This window comes from Medicago truncatula, chromosome 8, assembly GCF_003473485.1.
Source record: "Medicago truncatula cultivar Jemalong A17 chromosome 8, MtrunA17r5.0-ANR, whole genome shotgun sequence".
Classification (NCBI taxonomy): domain Eukaryota; kingdom Viridiplantae; phylum Streptophyta; class Magnoliopsida; order Fabales; family Fabaceae; genus Medicago; species Medicago truncatula.
Genome location: NC_053049.1, coordinates 42,807,097 through 42,825,987, shown reverse-complemented (window position 1 = coordinate 42,825,987; position 18,891 = coordinate 42,807,097). Strand labels below are relative to the sequence as shown.

Here is an 18,891-nt window from a genome sequence, read left to right as displayed (position 1 = left end):
TATAAAATTGGTTCTAGTTGTTGATGAATTTTTGGGGTGGGTGCTTCTCAACCACCAGCTTCATCAAATTTGATTTTGAACTTGGATGAGAAAATTTTCATATGTTGTTGGGTTAATTTTAAGGAATTTATGGATCTTTGAGATAAGTATAGATGAAGATTAGGTTTGTAAAAACATAATGAGTTTTTAATTTTTAATTTTTGTGGGGAATATGATATGAAGATGAAGAAGAATATGAGGGAAGAAGATGAAGAAAAAAAATTAGGTGCTGTTGTTGATGATGAGGAAGAAAGAAGAGGGAAGATGATGAAAAGTGAAACAAATTAGGTGTTGGTGGATAACTGTTACATGCAATAAACGTACAATATAATAACTGAAATCACATCTGAAATACTAGACATTAGAAAAATTAACGGACTCTATCAATTTGACTGACAAAACATATTTAAGGGACCGAATGGAAAAAAAAATTAGAGTTAGGGGAACAAATAAAAACAACAAATTATTTATGTAATTAAGCCATAATTTAAAATTGGGCCCACCATATTTTATTATATATTCAAGCAGTGTGGGTAACAAGAACTGTGACATAACCGAACCGTCCCCAGTCTCTCGCGACCAACCACAAACTCCCGACTCTACCACCACTCTAGCCACCCAACTCTCACTCTATCTCACTACGATTTTGATGAGTGAACACTCTTTGTTGAATAATCCCCCATTCAAGAATTTTTTGGACCTGTGACAATTCTACCAACTGTCTCTGTCGCCAGAGACCCCTTGCCTTCCAAGAATCGCAGCCGTGCTTCGGATTGGGAGTTCTTGAACCCACCGGGTGTAGGAGATTATGGAGATTATGTGGATTGGCGTTCCACTGTAAATGCTTCAAGAGAGTCGATTACTTTTGCTTAAGAAGTTGCTGGAGAAGGTCTCACCGCCGGAGAAGGTGGTGTGTATCGGAGTTTCAAGAACAACGATGCTTCCAACAAGTTCAATACTTTCGCCGGAAATTCTGGTTGCGGTTGCGTTTGTTGTGGAAAAGAGTTCAAATCAGCAATTGCAATGCCAATTGTTGCTGCTATTGTCGCGGCAACCGCAGCGACCGCTGCGTCAGTAGCAGCATCGACGACAAATGCTGTCGTTGGTGAGAGCAGAAGAGGCTTAAAAGCATGGCAAAAAAGTTATTCTATCATACTTTGGTGACATTGATTCTTGGGGCTCTACTACTACCGGTAAATACATTCATTATGTGCTTTATTTTTTATACAATATACTAGGGCTAAATCTTAGGTTGATGTCCTAAAATTATCATTCGTATCTAACAACGTATGAACTGATTTAACTTTTTTAGAGTGAAGTAGGTTCTGGATGGAAAAGCACTGTTAGCTCTGCCGCTTATTCTACAAATTTTATAGCCTTGCATTGTTGATTTCAGTTTTTTTGGGAGATAAAATATACAATGATGATATTAAATTTGACTTTTTATATTTCAAGATAAGTTTAATAATATTAATTAGGTGTATATTTGAGAAAATAATAATAAATGCATTTAGTAATTTGAAAATGAGATTATACAGAGGGACAAATTTTCGGTCAAACGAGTGTTTATGTATAAGGACGGATGAAGTAATTAATTAAAGGAAAATGCTAACGAGTGTTTTCAAGGTATTGTTTAAGCAATTAAAAGCATTAAATTTTACACGTGTTTGACTTTTATTTTCAAAACTATTTTTTTCCGTGACTCCTTATACAATGCCCTTGTGACACTTATTAGGATGGGGAATCATTGCTTTTAGTGGGTTCCTTAATCAAATGACGAAATTATTGAAAAATATTAATAAAAGTTATGGGACAATATTTAGAATATTGTAAGAGTTTTTAACAAAACTTGAATTAAGTTTGAATTTTTAAACACCAAAAACATAAAGATTTATATTTAATTCATGTTTTGTTAGATAAATTTAAAAAATTAGGAGAGATTCTTACAATGTTTAAACATGACTGCGTGAAAAATTCAAAATTTTAAACAATACATATGAGTTGATTTAAAAGTAGGGACTATAAATGGTGATTGAAAACTTTTGAAGGTGAATAAATTTTTAAGAAGCTAAATTAGTCCCTCTAAAATCGAACCTGAAACTTCGAGGAGAAGCACACTCCCAGGTCCTAAATCAATACCATCAAACGACCAAAAATATAATTAACACCTATTTCAATTATCAAGTAAAAAAATAGTTATACTCCCTAAAAAAAAACAAAGTAGTTATGCCCGTTAAAATAGAAACAATTCACAATAACAGGAGGAACAACCCATAACAACATGAATAGTATTTGTTTTTGAAAGAAACAATAGGAATAATATTGGATACTATAGAAAAATATTATTTTGACCTTATATAAAAAATAGGGTTAATGGTGTTTTATCCCCCTGTAATATAGGTCATTTTTGGTTTTCCTCCCTGTATTTTTTTTTTTTATTTACGCCCCTGTAAAATTTTTTTTTTTTGGAATACCCCCTAATAGGTCATAAAAAAACGACTTTTTTTTTTGGTGTAATATTTTTTCTTTCAGTTTTACCCTTCATTTAATTATTTTTACCATTTTATCGTTCCTTGTCAATAAAAGCAGAAAGATTGTCTTGATGCAGCTAAATATAATGAATGTAGAAGAAAATATATAAATAGAAAATCATATACATATGAAAAGAGTGTTACAAACATCAGTGAAACTCAATCTATCAAACATCTATCTAGACTAACTTATAGTCTAATGAAGAAAATCGTTAGGAAAATTTGAATCCACCAACTATTCGAATTTCAAGAATAGATACTTGAAATGTGAACATAATCAACCAAAATCAAAATGAGACAATGTTGTCCAGCAAGTAGACAAAACACTGGGGGCACCAAGTAAAAAATGCGATCGAAATGGCTTAAAATAGACATGATTTCAATGTGGGTAACGTTTAACCTGGGAATGGAAACTTGTTTCCTACCATGGGAAAGTTCCAATTCCCAAGACATGTGGTGGTGGACAACCGGTTTGGCAAAAAAAACAAATAAAAATGAAATTAGTTTTTTTAATGCTGAGTTACTATGTAGGCACTTCTTTCGGAATGTATACATTCCTTTCTCTCTCCGTCCGCTCCAGTATCTCAGTTTGTCCTAAAGTTGTTGTCATTGAAACCTTATTTTTCTTTAAAACTAAATGTCACAAATAGAAGGAGAGAGCAGCAGCAGGAGTGGTTGCTAGTTGGGTTGTTGTTGGTGATTGGTTGCATGAAAGAGAAAAGGGTATTGATTTTAATGATTGATTGTGAATCCATAAACTCTAATTTGTTAATACTGCATCCATTACTGAGTTGAAAAATTACGAGTTGTTAGAATTGGAATTGCTAGTTTTTTAATGAGTGGCTAGAATTGGAATTTACGGGTTGTCACCGCCAATTTTCATTGTTGTATCTTAATCCCTAAATTTTGATAAAAAAAAATGTATTGAAAAATTAGACTGAAGGATCCATTAATTTTGACGGAAGAATCCAGTCATTTTTTTTTTTGAATCGTAGAATCCATTAATCTTGAATGAAGGAAATCCTATGTTAAGGAATTTAACCTCCAAATAATGTTGAATGGTTATTTGGGTCACAACTATTCCTTTTGCTCTTCTAAGCTCTTTTGAGCTTTCATGGCTGTGATAGTGGTTGAGAAATCAAAACCATAGAGGAGGAAGAAAAGAGTGAGGATGATGAAGAAAACTGCGGTGGGCACAAAAACGAGTTTGATTATGTGGGTGTGTGTTAGTGAATATGATAACACTGAATGAGGACCCTTGGATTAATCATTTGGTGGGGTTGGTTTTTTTGTTACACAATAACCATAAAAAAGTCACAACAATTACCAAGTAAGAGATCTCAGCCATCCAAATAAAAAACTATTAAATTTATGGTTGTGGTTAAACTTTCCCATCAAGGGAAACAACTTCCCTTTCCCATACTAAACCTCACCCCACACACCTTATTTTGTGTCTCCATTCCCTAATGTTGTTCTATAAGCCGAACTTTCTTGAGGATACAAAGTTTCAAAGTTCACTTAGTTTTCTAGTGAATACCCCAGTCCATAGTAGAACACGTGGCTAGGCATAAAATAAAGGTTAAAATATGCTTTTGGTTCGTGTAAATATGACGAGTTTGGATTTTAGTCACTGGTAAAAAAAAAAAATTAAATTCATCAATGCAAAATTTTTTGTTTTTTAAAATAGTCCTTGGCCCCACCTTATTGATGATTTGGCGTGTTTCTTCCTACATAACATTTGCTGACTGTGTAACTTCGCACAGTTGGCTGCCACGTGGCAATTGTTTCAATTTAATTATTTAAAAACCATTTTTTTAAAATAAAAAAATATATTTTTGAACTTAAAATAAAACATTTAATTTAAAAAACCAATTAAGTTTGCAGGATATATTTTAAAAAAAAAAATATTTTCATCCAAAACATTAATCTCCAACCCAGCTCATCATCAAGCCATGTATTCATCTCATTATTCATCATCCAACCAACAACAGTGAAGGATTTCAAAGCAAAAAAAAAAAAAAAAACTTAGTTCATCATCCAACATGAAACAAAACCCAATAATAAACATAATTCAAATACAGATCCACATGAACAAAAAGGAAGAAATTAATTCATCATCCAACAAGAACAAAGAGGTAAATCATTCCCCAACAAAACTCACTCTCTCGGTCCCCAATTTTTCCCTAACACCACCACGGTTTCTTTTTCTTCTCTGTTCATTATTTCCACTTCCCTCTTTGGATCCAATACACTTCAATCCAACCTATTTGAATCAGATCCAAAATTTTAGAAAGCAACAAATTCATGCTTCATGCTCCAACAAATTCAGCTTTCACCTTTCCCTCTTTCTTGGATGATACTTCGAATTCGAGTTTGAAGATTAAAGAAGAGTTTAAAGGTCAGATTTGGGTTTGAAGGTTGTTTTTGTTGTTGTTTACTGTGGTGGCGGGGGTATGGGGGATGAGTAGAGCCGCCTTTTATCACCTCTGTGAGCAAGCAGTGAGGATGAACTCAATCCAACAAATCTGAACCGGATCGATTGGGGAAAAATACCCATGACCCTTTATCAAAAAACATCAATCTAAAAATTTATTTCAAAAAATAAAAAATCAATCTCATAAATTAAAAGTTGAAATTTTAGATCTGAGATGAGAGACAAATAATGGAAAGAAGGAAAACAAGGAAAGAAGAATTCGCAAGGAAGTAGAAGAAGATTTTTTTTGGTAATGCTGATTCTTTCATTTTTTAATTTAATTAAATCGTTTTAATTTTAAAAACTAAATTTAATTTTAAATAAATTGATTTTTAAATATTTTAAATAAGGCAATTACCACCTGAGTGCCATGTGTATGTTCTTGTACAGTCAGCAATGCCACATAGGCATAAATGTGCCAAATCATCAATAAAGTGGGGCCAAAGACTATTTTAAAAAACAAAAAAATTTGCAGGGATGGATTTCAATTTTTTTTTTACCAGGGACCAAAACCCAAATTCGCTATATTTGCATGGACCAGAAGCATATTTTAGCCTAAAATAAAGTGTGGGGATATATCAAATGATGAAATTTTGAAATTGAAATATTGTTAAGTGCCAGAAATTACTATTTCAAATGATTATTTACGGCACGTTTGTTACTAGTTTCACAAATTATTCAGGGAAAAGCCAAGAGAAAAGTGATTATTGACCTATTACGCTTTATTCATCTTACTCTACCCATTTGTGCAGGAATTGAGTGCCAAAACATCAATCAAGGACCAAAAAGAACAAAAGTGGCAAAAGCTACTTCGCCATGGCGAGCAGTTCCAGAGAGTTGGAAAAACAGGACAAGAGTACTTCGCCATGGCGAGCAGAAATTCTGCCAGGCAAAAAAAGGCGGTTTTATCTGATCAAAGTTACGTGGCAGAAACCCATTGGCAAAGAAAGCTCAAGTCGCCATGGCGAGCCAAACTTCGCCAGGCGAAATGTCACTTTTTCAGCATATGTATAAAAGCTCATTTCCCTCATTTCAGACAGAATCATCATAACATAAGCCACTTTAGGAAGAGAGAAAACAGGGGAAACATAGAGAGACCATTAAGGAGCAAGGGGCACAAAGATTGAAGGGATTCACAAGATCATTGATACATCATGGCTTGCTTTTATTCCATCTCCTTGTAAGGTTACCATGACAATGAGTAGCTAAACTCTTTTTGTTGGGGATTAAATGCAGTTAACTCTATTAGTATGTATTCCCTTTGATTTGGATGTTGTGTGATTCTAAATTATCTTAAGATATTGATGTTATTCTTGCTTTTCATTTCTATCCTATGGATTTGAATTGTTATTGAAAAATACTTTTTGAATCTAGTTGAGAATAATCTTCTATCATTGCTTAGGTTCTAGACATGGAACTTAGGTTTGATAATCACTTTGAATATTGGAACTTAAAGCTTTCGTATCATTGTATAGTTTGGGAAATCAACTATACAACGATACAATTGACTATTAGAAAGTTTAATAGTTTGGGAAATCGACGATTAGACGACTCAATAGAAATCACGACATCATTTGGACACGAATGATGTTGTTGAGCAATATGTGATAATATCAATTGATAATTAGAATCCGCAACACTAATCCTAAAATACATATATGTAGGTTGATGAAGTTTAATCCCAACATAATCATTTTCCTATTAACTCTCATATATCTTACAAGTCCGTAGTTTTATAGTTTATGAAACAAAACAATATCGAATCCTTAGCTCAGAACGATACCGATTATTGAACGGCTTAAGAATATCGCACCAGTTCCTATGAAGACAATAACAAAAATACTTACTTTTAATACTACATCAAATATTTCCCTAGTTCATTAACCAAAGATCAATGAAAATGACTTTAAGGGAGAAATGGAAGCGAATGTCAATGATTTGGCCAAGATTCAATGAAAATATGATGAATCATTAGATTATTATATCAGTAGATTTAGATTGATGAAGTCTAGAAGTATGATCATGATCTCTGAGTAGAATTGGTTGAAATGGCTGCAGTATGGCTCAACTATGCAGTTTGAAACAAAGTGGTTAGCCAAAGATGTATGAGTTGACTGCTATTGTAAGGCAAGTAAAAAAAAAATCTTGAAAAAGAGAGTTTAAAAAATAGGAGCGTTATTCTCGAAAAGATAAACGTTATTATGTAGGTATAGTTGACCAAGAGGAAACATAGATGATGCAAACTACATCTTGCGTAGTGATTCCATGCCTTGTCAATTGATGCAAACTACATTCCTTCAAAGGACTCCAAGGGGGGCTCTAATGGTAGTCTATTATCGAGAGAATCCATGTCAAGAGGAGTTTCAAGTACATCATGAGAACTAGCCATGATTAAATCTTCATGCATATTTGTCATATTTAATATGTCACAATGACATGATAGTAAAACTGAATCTTTAGCTATAAATCTATGAAGCTTGAATTGAAAAATTCATATAGTACATATATCTTTACACTTAGGCTGATGTGTTGGTTGATGGTGTAAATTCGAATCAAACTACTCTATATATCACATATCTTTTTAATTCGGGTATCATAAGAATCTTTTAAAAAAAAATTAGAATTTTTTAACAAAACATGAATTAAATATGAATTTTTAAAAATTCATAATTTATGCTTTGTTAAAAAAAATTATTTTTAATTTTATTTTTTTACAATATTCTACATATTTCTACACAATTTTATTAAAAAAATAATATAAAAATTAACTCAAAAATAGAAACAAAAAATAGTGATTGAAAAATAGGGATAAAAAATAGTGATTTGTAACATATAGTCATATAATATTATGAAATAAAAAATATTTCGATGAATTTTATACTATTTTTGGTGTATTCACTCTATTATCCACAAAATAAAAAAGAAGGAAATGGTGATGACTCAAGTCAAAATCATGTCTCTAATCTTTATCCGTTCGTGGATACTATGTATGTATGTCTATGATTGTATAACCGCGTATGTTTGAGGTCAATCGTTGACCAAAATCGAAAAAGAAATTACTTCAAACAATGGCAACAAATAGAAGTAACATATCTTATCATCGTGTATGCATCTTTTTTTCAAGAACAAATATTGACGGTAATTGTTACTATTCCATTCAAAGGGAAAAGGGTCAGTTGTCGGCTCAAAGAGGACTAATGAAGTTTTTAATTTCAACTCTTCAAAATAACTTTTTTTAATGATATGATATTTATAATTGATTGATAATGTAAAACTATTTATTATTTACACATTTGTAATTGATATGCAGTTTGTAACTTTGTTGACATTGGAAAGAACTTAACCAAATTTTTAATGGATTGCATTAGGAGTAAAGACTTCTTTCTAAATACTTTTCTAGAATTAGTTATAATAATTTTCTCATTCTTTGGAGTCCATTTGTATATTTCAAAAATTAAACTCTTCAATTGCTCGTGAATTTGAACATGTCAAAAGAATGCAAAGCATTACATTTAACTTTTAAACTAATTTTATATAAACATAAAAATATTTTTTTAAATAAATTAATTTACTTGTTACTATAAACTTTTAATTGCTATGCACTTAATATTTTACACACTCACTCAAATTACATCTCATAGCGCACATATTGATTCCTTAAATATTATCACAACTATCTACACTATGAGATGTAATTTGATGCAAGAGTAAAAAAATTTAGGCAAAATTATATTTTTATTCTTTTAGCTTAATTTTAGACAAAGGTTTGATTCTTTTTATTTTTTATTTTATTGCAATTTTGTCTTTTTAATCTATTTGCACATGTATTTTCAAACTTCTCATATCCAAGCATACATGAAAGACTATATATTTAAAGATGAGAGTCAGAAGAAAAGAAAATCATGAATTTGAAACTTGAAAATCAATATGCAAATGGACCAAATGACAAAATTGCAATGAAAAATAAAATAAAGAAATAAATTGTTACTTAAAATTAAGTTAAAAATCTAAAAGTGTAAATTTGTCAATGTTTTAATTTTTATTTTTAAGTACACTATTAGGTCTCAAGCCAACGTCATCATATCAATCCAACTTTTTAATATTAGAAGGGCATATCAATTAAACTCTTTTTTAATTTTGGACAAAATCACGTCAGTTTTAAGGAGTCGAGAAGTCATGGGTATCGACAATTAAGTCCAGTGAGGTAGATGAGTCTGACTTGCATACTCATGGTTGTAAGATGTAACAAAAAAAAGCTGAACTAACGACTTGTAGTTCTTAGGATGCAACTTGCCAATTTGGTATCAACTAATATCTACAAATATCATCAATAAAAGAACAACTTGTTGTGATTGTATACAACTTGCTTATACCAATTGACACCGACGGTTAAAATTGAATTTCAAAAACTTTAATTAACCAATCTAATTGGGTTACAATTTCAATCAAGCCTAACAAGTAACACCTTCATCTATAGACACTATAGGAAACAACGTGTCAAAACTAATTAAAAAGTCAGCTATAAAATAAAATCACCTATTATTTTAATGTCGGCTATTCACTGTTTTATTTCAACTTTTTAGCTCAACACCGACGAGCTTAAAATAATTAGAAACCGTCAACTTGTTTCTCTCCACACGAGTGCCACACAATTTTAGCATTCACACTACACTGTTTTGACCCGACATTATATAGCTAGTGTATTAATCCTTAATTGAAATTCAATGCTTAGCAATGTCAACTTGTTAGTTATTTGATATCAAGAATTTTATATATACGTATACTTGTGTTACTGTTTTATTCATATTTCAGTTTAGTGCAAGTATTGTGTTGTATTAAAGTTGGTGTTGAAGGGTAATTGAAAAGGTGGTGAATTATATTGAAGAGGGACAAGAACTAACGTTGTCAATGCCATTGCCAATGATGTTTCCTGGTCTTAATAGAGAGGGAGAGATGTCAGCTATGGTCTCTGCTTTAACACATGTGATATGTGGTGATCAGAACAATGATGGTGGTAGTGATGGTTATAATGTTCTGAATCAGAATATGAATCACAATGCATTTGAAGGAGATGGTATTGATATTAAGCCTTTTGGTTCTTCTTCAACTTCTTTATCTTATGGTGGCAATTCTGCACTCAAGAGAAGGAGGGAAGATGGTGGATTCTTTGACAATTCATCTTCTCCTATCCCCCAAATTAAGCACCAAGGTGAATATTTATATGATAATCTTATAAAACAATTTCTTGGTTTAGGATTAGGTTTATTTTTTATTGTTGGGATTTCTTTCACCCTCCACTCCAGCTCCCTAAATAAAACAGTTCGTTAAAAGTTATTTTCGAAATGGGATTCTCCCACATGATGACTTGGTTGAATAAGTTAATTAGTCGAGGGGGAGCTTTGTCGCATATTGTGATCACATCCAACTCAAGACATTAATCTCTAAAGTTGCGTGCAGTTGTACATATAGAGATATCTGATTAAAAAAAAATAAAAAATCGTCACCAAGTGGCTTGTGAGCATATTATCTAGCATGTCACGTCAACAAATAAAAGCAACCAAACTATTTTTGGTTCTGTCTTGGTGCAGAAAATATATTAATGGATTTGATTCTATGTAATGTAGGTGTAGAATGTTCAAGCAACTGGACAAACACAGTAACAACAACAACAGGAAGGAGCCAAGTTGAAGAACAAATATATGAATACAGAACAGACAATAACAATGTGAAAAATGAAGACCAACCAAAAAGAAAATACAGAGGAGTAAGACAGAGGCCATGGGGAAAATGGGCAGCAGAGATAAGAGATCCTTTCAAAGCTACAAGAGTATGGTTAGGTACATTTGAAACAGCTGAAGATGCAGCTAAAGCCTATGATCAAGCTTCATTGCGTTTTAGAGGAAACAAAGCAAAACTCAACTTCCCTGAAAATGTTAAGCTCAAGCAACAACAATCAACACCGACCCATTTGAACATTTCACATTCTAATAGTGCCCTTTTGTCACATCAACCTAGAACTGATCCTGATCCTATAGTTCACAATGAAACTCTTCATACTTTGCAAAGTTCAAACAAGTATTATGACTACTTCAATGGTCAAAACTTTCCAATGGCTTCTCTTCAAACTTCAGTGTCACCGTCAGCTTCTTATTCTTCAAGTTATACAACTACTACTTTTGCTTCTTCTTTTAGTTCCCCACAGACAACTTCTTCAATTCCTTCGGGTTTGACAGCATGGCCTTCTGGATCCTCTCCCTCAGGGTGATTATTTGATCAATTTCATTATTAGAATTTAGAAGGGTTGTATTTCGTTAGTATTTACCTTTTTTTTGGTCCCCTACCTAATATTATATATCGTTGGGGGTGATGGAGTAGCTTGGAAAAGAAAGAGGGACAAAGCAATATAAAACTAATATAAAAAAATGAATAAATTAGACTTTCTTGAGTTTATGCTATTTTAGAGAGGGAAAAGTTATTGTTTGCGTCTTAGCCCGTTATTTTACATTGTAAAAAAATGGAGGAATGGAGATTTTGTTTCATATGAGCGGATGAAAATTAATCAATTTTATCTTAGCCCGTTTTTGTTTTTTTTTGGCTTCACTATTCCACTGAATCTTTTTCTTCAATTACGTAATTTTTTAATCTATTCGATTCAATTCAACATACAAGATACAACACGAAATTTTATCAATATATCAATCCAACCTAATGATACACAGAAGACATTGATTTTCATCACTAAATCTCAAGTAAAATTAAAACGAGATAATCATAACGGAAGTAGTCAGTGCTCTAAAAAAGCAAATGACTTAATGATCAAACCCACGCAACTAAAAAGGTATGAAAAGACAAACCATCAGAAAACAAAACTACTTTCAGATATCTCTAACTGCCTTTGAATATCTATTCAACAGGTTTAGATATGTTAATTATGTTTATAGCGAATCAAAAAACGGGGGGTGGTACTTGAACACTATATTTGGTCTGTTCTTCACCCAAACAAAAAAAAACAGTTGCATTGGGTTTATGAAGGAAGAAATATATCATATTCAAACATACGAGACATCCAAGCTGCACTTGAACAATAAAACGAAAAGTGGCAAGAAGTGAAAGCAGAAATATGACCAAACGAAAGAATATGAAGAACAAGCAATCAACTTCTTGCCACTAACTACGAACAAGACCGTTTAGGATCTTGTCCAAGTCGGTGGTAAGGTATTTAACAGTAATTCTAAAAAAGAAAAAAAGGTATTTAAAAGTAGTATACAACAAAGCTACTTTCAGCACTAAGAATCATCATATCATATCTACCCTGAACGCAAGAATGGCAAAATATAAATTGGAGACAATTTGTTTAATGTTTTTTTTTTGAAGAGACAGACAATTGTTTAATGTTATTCCTCACCAACTGCTTCAGTCCATATCATGTATTGAGGAACCCCCTGAAATGACCAGAAATAAGCATCATGATTAAAAAACCTAAAAACAAATATTACTTCAGAAATAAATAGTCATGATTCTACCATTCTTCATAAATCACATACTTCTTCCATCGAGAAAATCTCTCTAAACACAACAGTGAGAAAATTTGAGAAAGGAGCCAATATATGGACCTACCTTCTTAAACCTTCAAAGCTGCTTTATGGACCATGGTTTCCTTGTGTATTTGATGACAGCTCTTCTCCACAAGATCAAGCAGCTTCTCCAAGTTTGCTGCCCATGAGTTAAGTACATCATTGCTATCCTTTGCTGTTTGGAAACAGACTATTCCCATTGGTCTGTCAATCTTTGCAACCAGAGCCTTGGTAACAACCATATCGGACAGATGCTTCTCAGCTTCCTGAATTATACATGAGTAATTGATTAGGAACAATAAACTACCACAATTCTACTGCATGGTTTCAGTTACAGGTTTACAACATCTATTTTCACATGCAGGTCAACAATGAAAAACAAATTAAACCACAATTCTACTACCACCTCCACTTTCCAAGGATATAGTTTTTTCTTTGAAACACAAATTCCCACACACCATAAGAAAAAGTTACTATAGTAAGACTAACAGAACAAAACCATTACTAGCATTACACACCTCTAGGCTGAGACACAAAAGCTGTGCAAGTCTCTTCAAAGTAATCCTTGCGTAGTATTTCGATACAACAAGAATGTTCTGAAAGGTTTACAAAATTAATACATGTTAATACTCACATAAATAACTGAAACATAAAAATAAAAAAAAATAAAAAAGTGTAAGGAATTCGGTGAATCACATGTTCAATAATTCTTTGTTTCAGATCTTCAGCTGCTTTTTCACTCAAAAACTTTCCAGAGACCATCTCATTGTCAAACTCGTTCTTATATGTCTCCCAAAGAGCTGTCCATTGGATGACTTCCATGGTGACCAGCTGCTTCAAAAGTAGCCTAGACACAACATGTAACAGGTCCAATGACAAGGAATTCTAAACAAAATATTTTAACATGATTAGAAAGGATGTGAGATGAAAGACAGGATAACATACTGGAAGTTTGGAATCTCAGATAGATTTCTATCCTCCAAGGTGGAATTTAAAAGACTGGACTGCATCGGTGAATGTGGTGCTAGAACCAAGCACCAGCATATTTTCCTCAGGATCTGTATGTAAAGACAATATTCGGAAAAAAGTTATGAAGTTTAATCATTAAGTATCGCATAGTAGAATCTAATAGTAACAAAGATAGCAAATAAAGAAAGAGAATAGAAAGCTGACAGGAATAAAATCAGCAGGGTTTTCTTTGATGGACGGAATCTCATATATTGCCTTATAGCAGCGGCAAATTTCAAGATAATCATTGTTGTGGGAATAATACCTAAAATCAGACAGAAAACAGCATAAGGAAAAAAAAAAGTCAGGATCAGCAGTAAGAAATATCATGAACCACAAACTAGAAAAATATGTAGCATGAAGATAAAATAAACATGCACTCATCTATATCGATTTCACAGTCAGTGAAGTGGTATAGAAGCATCAACCCAAGTTTAGAAAGCTAAGGTATATTTACTGCCACATATACTCCACTGTGACCAATTTTTTGCTCTACATTGCAAGAGTGAAGGCTGCCTACAGTAGACCCACAACAATGGTTTAAACTTTAAAGCCTTTCTTAAACCATGTCATGACAGGAGTTTTGTAGCGCCAGGTTGCCCTTCACACGTACATAATTCAAATGAACAGGACTCTACGACAAAGCAGCATAAATATAAATGACAAAGCAGCATAAATATAAATGACAATTGACAAGAATTGGGAAAGTAATAGACTTGACTTTGCTGAAGAACACATTTACAGAGAGTGACACATTCACTATTTTTTAGAACAGTATCAATGGTAAAAGACAAGGAATCCAAATGTTCGGAAGGATGACCATAACCAGAGTTTGACAGCTCTAAAGTTCAAACTCATTTTATATGGTCTGAGATGACCATAATGCTTTGTTTCAAAATAGTTAAGAACTGGGATGCAGCAGACAAAAATGAAAAGTAGAGAAAGGGATAACTTCGGAAATTTTGGAATTGGAAATAAATGTGCCCAATTGCAGTGCAGGATGTATTGAAAGAAAGGAACAAAAAATGTGTGCAGAAGAATTGTAACTACAAGTAGATAAAACAAGAAATGCTACAACAAATCAGAAGTTAGAAACCAATTACCTAATCATTAGCTCGTAATAAATCTGCTTCAACTCCAGTAGAGACGGAATATCTGCAGGAGCCTCTTCGACCATATTATCACCTTCTTTGGGCTTTTTCTTTTCCTTAGATGCATCTATGTCGAATACTCTTGGACTTATCTTTCTTGAGAGTATTTGCGCACGGACATAATCCTGGCGGTCTAGGCACAATCGAACCTAAACAATTTAATGTAGAAGATTCCCAAATCAGTAACTTATTAGAAACATATTAATAGCCTACAATTTCTGTCATCATTAAAAAAAAAATGACTCATACTTGTTCGAGAATGAATGCAATTTTCTCAGTTTTTGCCATTGCACCAAAAGTTTCCACCTGATAAGATTACCGTACTAATCAGTTACATCCAAAAATGAAAAAAATACATAAGGCAAAAAAAAAAAAAAAAGAGAAATAAAACTGACCGCAATTTCTTGCATCAAATCAGCGGCCTCAGCTATAAGCCCCTGTTCTTCCTTAATCTTGGCGAGTTTCTTGACCAACCTAGCTCTCTCAATCTCAACATATATCTAAGAACACAATACAACATACAAATTGGTAAAACATGTCTTTTAATGGATAATGCTATGTGAGAAGATAATAAAACAGAATGGAGAATTCATACATAACATGCTCACCTTCCCAGCAGATACACTGTTCAATGTTTTGATAAGTTCAATACGAGTTTCAATATCCGGTGTCTCATCAATATATTGCATAGCCTGCTGTACCATAGCTGTTACAGCCTGTGATAATATATAGTAGGCTCATTAGTACCATAACAAATCACGATTCTCACTTTTTGTATCAATTATACAACAATATATGGCCTGTTAGGATTGGCTTATTTAAGATTATCTACTGACATAAGTTTTGTGAGACTGTTTGGGAGACCTTATGAAAACAGCTCATGACAGTTCTCATAAGCTTTTTTAAGCGTAATTTCATAAGTTCTACAAGATAGCTTATGAAAACAACTCATAACATATACAAAAACAAGTTAATTTTATTTAATCTTTTCCTACAGGAAAAACTTAATTAAGCTTATATATATATATATACAAGTGCTTATAATAATAAGCGCTAATGCTATAAGCTGCAAATAAGTAGTTAATCCAAAAAGGACCATAGTGTCTGAACTGAACAGTGAAATTATGTGTTATTAAACAAAGAAGCTGTACAATACTGAAGTAGCATTCTTTAAGTTCATAAAATTACTAATAGGATGCTAATTCAGTATTGGTAATTTTCTGAACTCTTTAAAGAATGTTAATATCGTGTGAAATTGAAACCTTTGAAGTCTAAAACAACGTAAACCCATAACTCTTTGTAACTACAGTTTCAGATAAATGTTCCATAAGAAATCTACAATTGAAAAAACAACACAGATAGTTTCAAACGAAACAAAACCCTAAACCTACCAATCGATTAAATAAAACCAAAACCCTAACACAAAACGCATCAATTTGCAACTCATACCTGCTTTAGCTGACCGCGTCGTTTAGACAAAACGACGATCTGATCATTTAGGGTTTTCCATGCTTTGGCTTCAAAACAGAGTTGCAATATGTCGATTGCAGCTTTTCTAGTGCCGACTATTTCGCCAGCGAGACGCATTTGTTTCTCGACGTTGAGCAATTGTTCTATCTTTGCATCTAGATTCTCCATGTTTGCCTACAGAAACGAAATGAAAAGCAATTATGGCGTGGGATTAACAGTGAAGGGAGAATCAATAAGTAGAAAACGATTGCGATGAACCATGAAAGAGAATAGATCGAAGATTACCATGGTTGTGGTTGGTTGAGTGAAGTTTGGGCGAGAGAGAGAGAGATCTATCAGCAACAATGAAAGTTGAATGAAGAAGAAAATTGTGACAAAAGCTTAAATAGAGTTTATAAATTAGTGAAATTCGTTTTATGCTTCCCAAAAGCCCATTGGGTTTGGGCCCAAAAATCCGTTCGTTGAGAGGAATGTTTCTCTTAGACCCCCTAATATCTCTAAGGTTCTCTAAATACACATATAGTTGTTATCTACTTAATGTAAGTTTTTTTTTTATGTTGTGAATATGTGATGTCTAATTCAATTTTATGGTTTCTCTAAACTTAAGTAATATGACGATCTTTCAGTGTTTCAACGCCGACAGTTTGATTAAAGATGATCAAATCCTTATATCGAACGTCTTTTTGATAATATGGTGGTCACCAACGATGCAAGTGTATGTGGATGAAAAAATTGAAAGTAACCTCGGATAAATAGACGCATGCTTCAAGAGGAGATTGTTGGTGTGTCAACTGTGAGTTAGAAATTCCATATTTGATGAAAAAATGGATATCGAGTAACATATAAGTGAGATATGTTGATTTTTTTTATAATCCTAGATCATTAACTCGTTGTTGCTCTCAGAGGTCTACCTTCCCCCCAACAACACGGAAAATACTTGGGTGACATTGAATTTTGGTGATATTGGTGACATTAATGTACTTTGATAAGAGATAATGCTCTATGAATGATTAAAATAAATTAATTTTGATGAAAGAGAATAACTGGTTACGAGAAAGATAGATACAATGTCATCCAATTGCAACCCCAACAACACATACTTATACATGTATTTAATATTTAACTAATTTCACCTATTTTGGTATTAGTCCTTGATTTTTTTTTGTTTGACATTGAATCCTACACTTTGTTTTTTTTTTTTTTTGTTTTGCAATTAGTCCTTTAGTTAAGTTCCTGGTTAAAAAAAAAAAAACTAACGGTGTGCCACGTGGATCGGTTATTACTTGCCACATTTTTTTTGTGAAGGAGTTACTACATGTCACATGACACACTGAAAGACAATATTTTTAGAATTAAAATATCCCAACTTTTTATTATTATTTTATATATTATTTATTGACTTAAAAATATCATTGGTCTTAACACTCTTTGATATTGTTCCCTGCACTGTAGTACTGGTCCTTGAACCCTTTTTGTTTTTTTTAAATCTTCCAATGATATTATTCTGTCATATTTTTTCTTTTTTTGTCAAAAAATATTATATTTTTCTTGATATCAATAGCGGTAAAAAAAAGGCTCAAATGACATATTATAAACCAACAAGTTTGAAAGAATAATATTGTTACGGTAAATACTTGTATTCTTTAAATATTTTATTATTAATTTTACGATTTTAGAATACAAAATTTTATTTCTTTTTTTAAAGAATATAATATTTTTTCGGAAACAATATAAAATGTAATTTTAATTCGCTTATTTCAGCAATTTTAATAAAATGTAGATCTACCGTTTAAGTAAGAAGATAATGTGATAGCGTTGAAGCTTAATCCTTCTTAAAAAATGATTTTTTTTTATTATTCTCAATAAAAATAATGAACAAAATAATTAATTTTTCTTTTTTTTAACTGAAACTTAATAGAAGGACTAATTGCAAAATTTTTACAAAGCCCAAAGATAAATGCCAAACAAAATAAACTACAAGGACTAGTGCCAAAATACGGTAAAAGTGTAGGAACTAATGACATATTTAAGTCTTAATTTAATCGTCTTTTTCCATGATTTATTTATCTCTTAATATTAGTTTCCAACTATTTGGTGCAATGCTCATGTAAAGAGATCTTAACCTCTTTCCTAGTACTAGTACAAGTACTACTAAAATTAATTTCTTTCATTTAAGCTTGTGGAAGCAACTTTGTCAACCTATATTTTATGATTTGAATAATTCAGATTCACGATTAGCTTCTCTCTATATAGAGAGTACTCACGTGAATATCCTAGCAAGTAGTACCTGTGTGAGCCATTATTTGATAATTATCTACCATGAATGTGATGAATTATGAGCAATTTGATTACTCATTCACTTACATGAACCAGCTGCATGAGTGTACCTTAGAAAATTTATCACCACTCCCAGCAGAAGATCTCTTATCTCCAAACACAATCCTAGATGAAATATTGTTTGATCAAGACCAATCGCAATATCACTTATATCCAAATACAATCCTAGACGAAATCTTCGATCAAGAAGAGTCCATGCAAGGATTGTTGCAGCAACATACAAACCTCGACTTCAATATCATAAATCATGAACAGGCAATGGCTCTAGAGAATGAATTGTGTGGTGGAGTTACCGAAAAAGGCCGCAA

At 32.4% G+C, this 18,891-nt stretch overlaps 3 protein-coding genes across 3 annotated transcripts; 2 read left to right on the top strand and 1 right to left on the bottom strand.

Moving 5' to 3' along the window:
• The first annotated feature begins 513 nt into the window (after nucleotides 1-513).
• Nucleotides 514-6,372, top strand: LOC112417266 (uncharacterized). The gene is made up of 2 exons (XM_024772613.2): nucleotides 514-1,232; nucleotides 5,796-6,372. Exons 1-2 carry the CDS (start codon nucleotides 1,170-1,172, stop codon nucleotides 6,168-6,170), a joined length of 438 nt encoding a protein of 145 aa, XP_024628381.1. The 5' UTR covers nucleotides 514-1,169; the 3' UTR covers nucleotides 6,171-6,372.
• Nucleotides 6,373-9,781: 3,409 nt separating this feature from the next.
• On the top strand, nucleotides 9,782-11,656 carry LOC11428940 (ethylene-responsive transcription factor ABR1). The gene is made up of 2 exons (XM_003630113.4): nucleotides 9,782-10,252; nucleotides 10,668-11,656. The coding sequence occupies exons 1-2, from the start codon at nucleotides 9,952-9,954 to the stop codon at nucleotides 11,306-11,308; spliced, it is 942 nt and encodes a 313-aa protein (XP_003630161.1). The 5' UTR covers nucleotides 9,782-9,951; the 3' UTR covers nucleotides 11,309-11,656.
• A 494-nt stretch (nucleotides 11,657-12,150) lies between these two features.
• On the bottom strand, nucleotides 12,151-16,644 carry LOC11440959 (26S proteasome non-ATPase regulatory subunit 12 homolog A). Its single transcript, XM_003630112.4, has 12 exons — nucleotides 16,532-16,644; nucleotides 16,226-16,420; nucleotides 15,385-15,492; nucleotides 15,172-15,276; nucleotides 15,026-15,082; nucleotides 14,729-14,925; nucleotides 13,791-13,890; nucleotides 13,563-13,675; nucleotides 13,314-13,464; nucleotides 13,136-13,213; nucleotides 12,661-12,883; nucleotides 12,151-12,485 (listed from the first exon to the last, which is right to left on the bottom strand). Exons 1-11 carry the CDS (start codon nucleotides 16,532-16,534, stop codon nucleotides 12,665-12,667), a joined length of 1,326 nt encoding a protein of 441 aa, XP_003630160.2. The 5' UTR covers nucleotides 16,535-16,644; the 3' UTR covers nucleotides 12,151-12,485; nucleotides 12,661-12,664.
• Nucleotides 16,645-18,891: the final 2,247 nt, after the last annotated feature.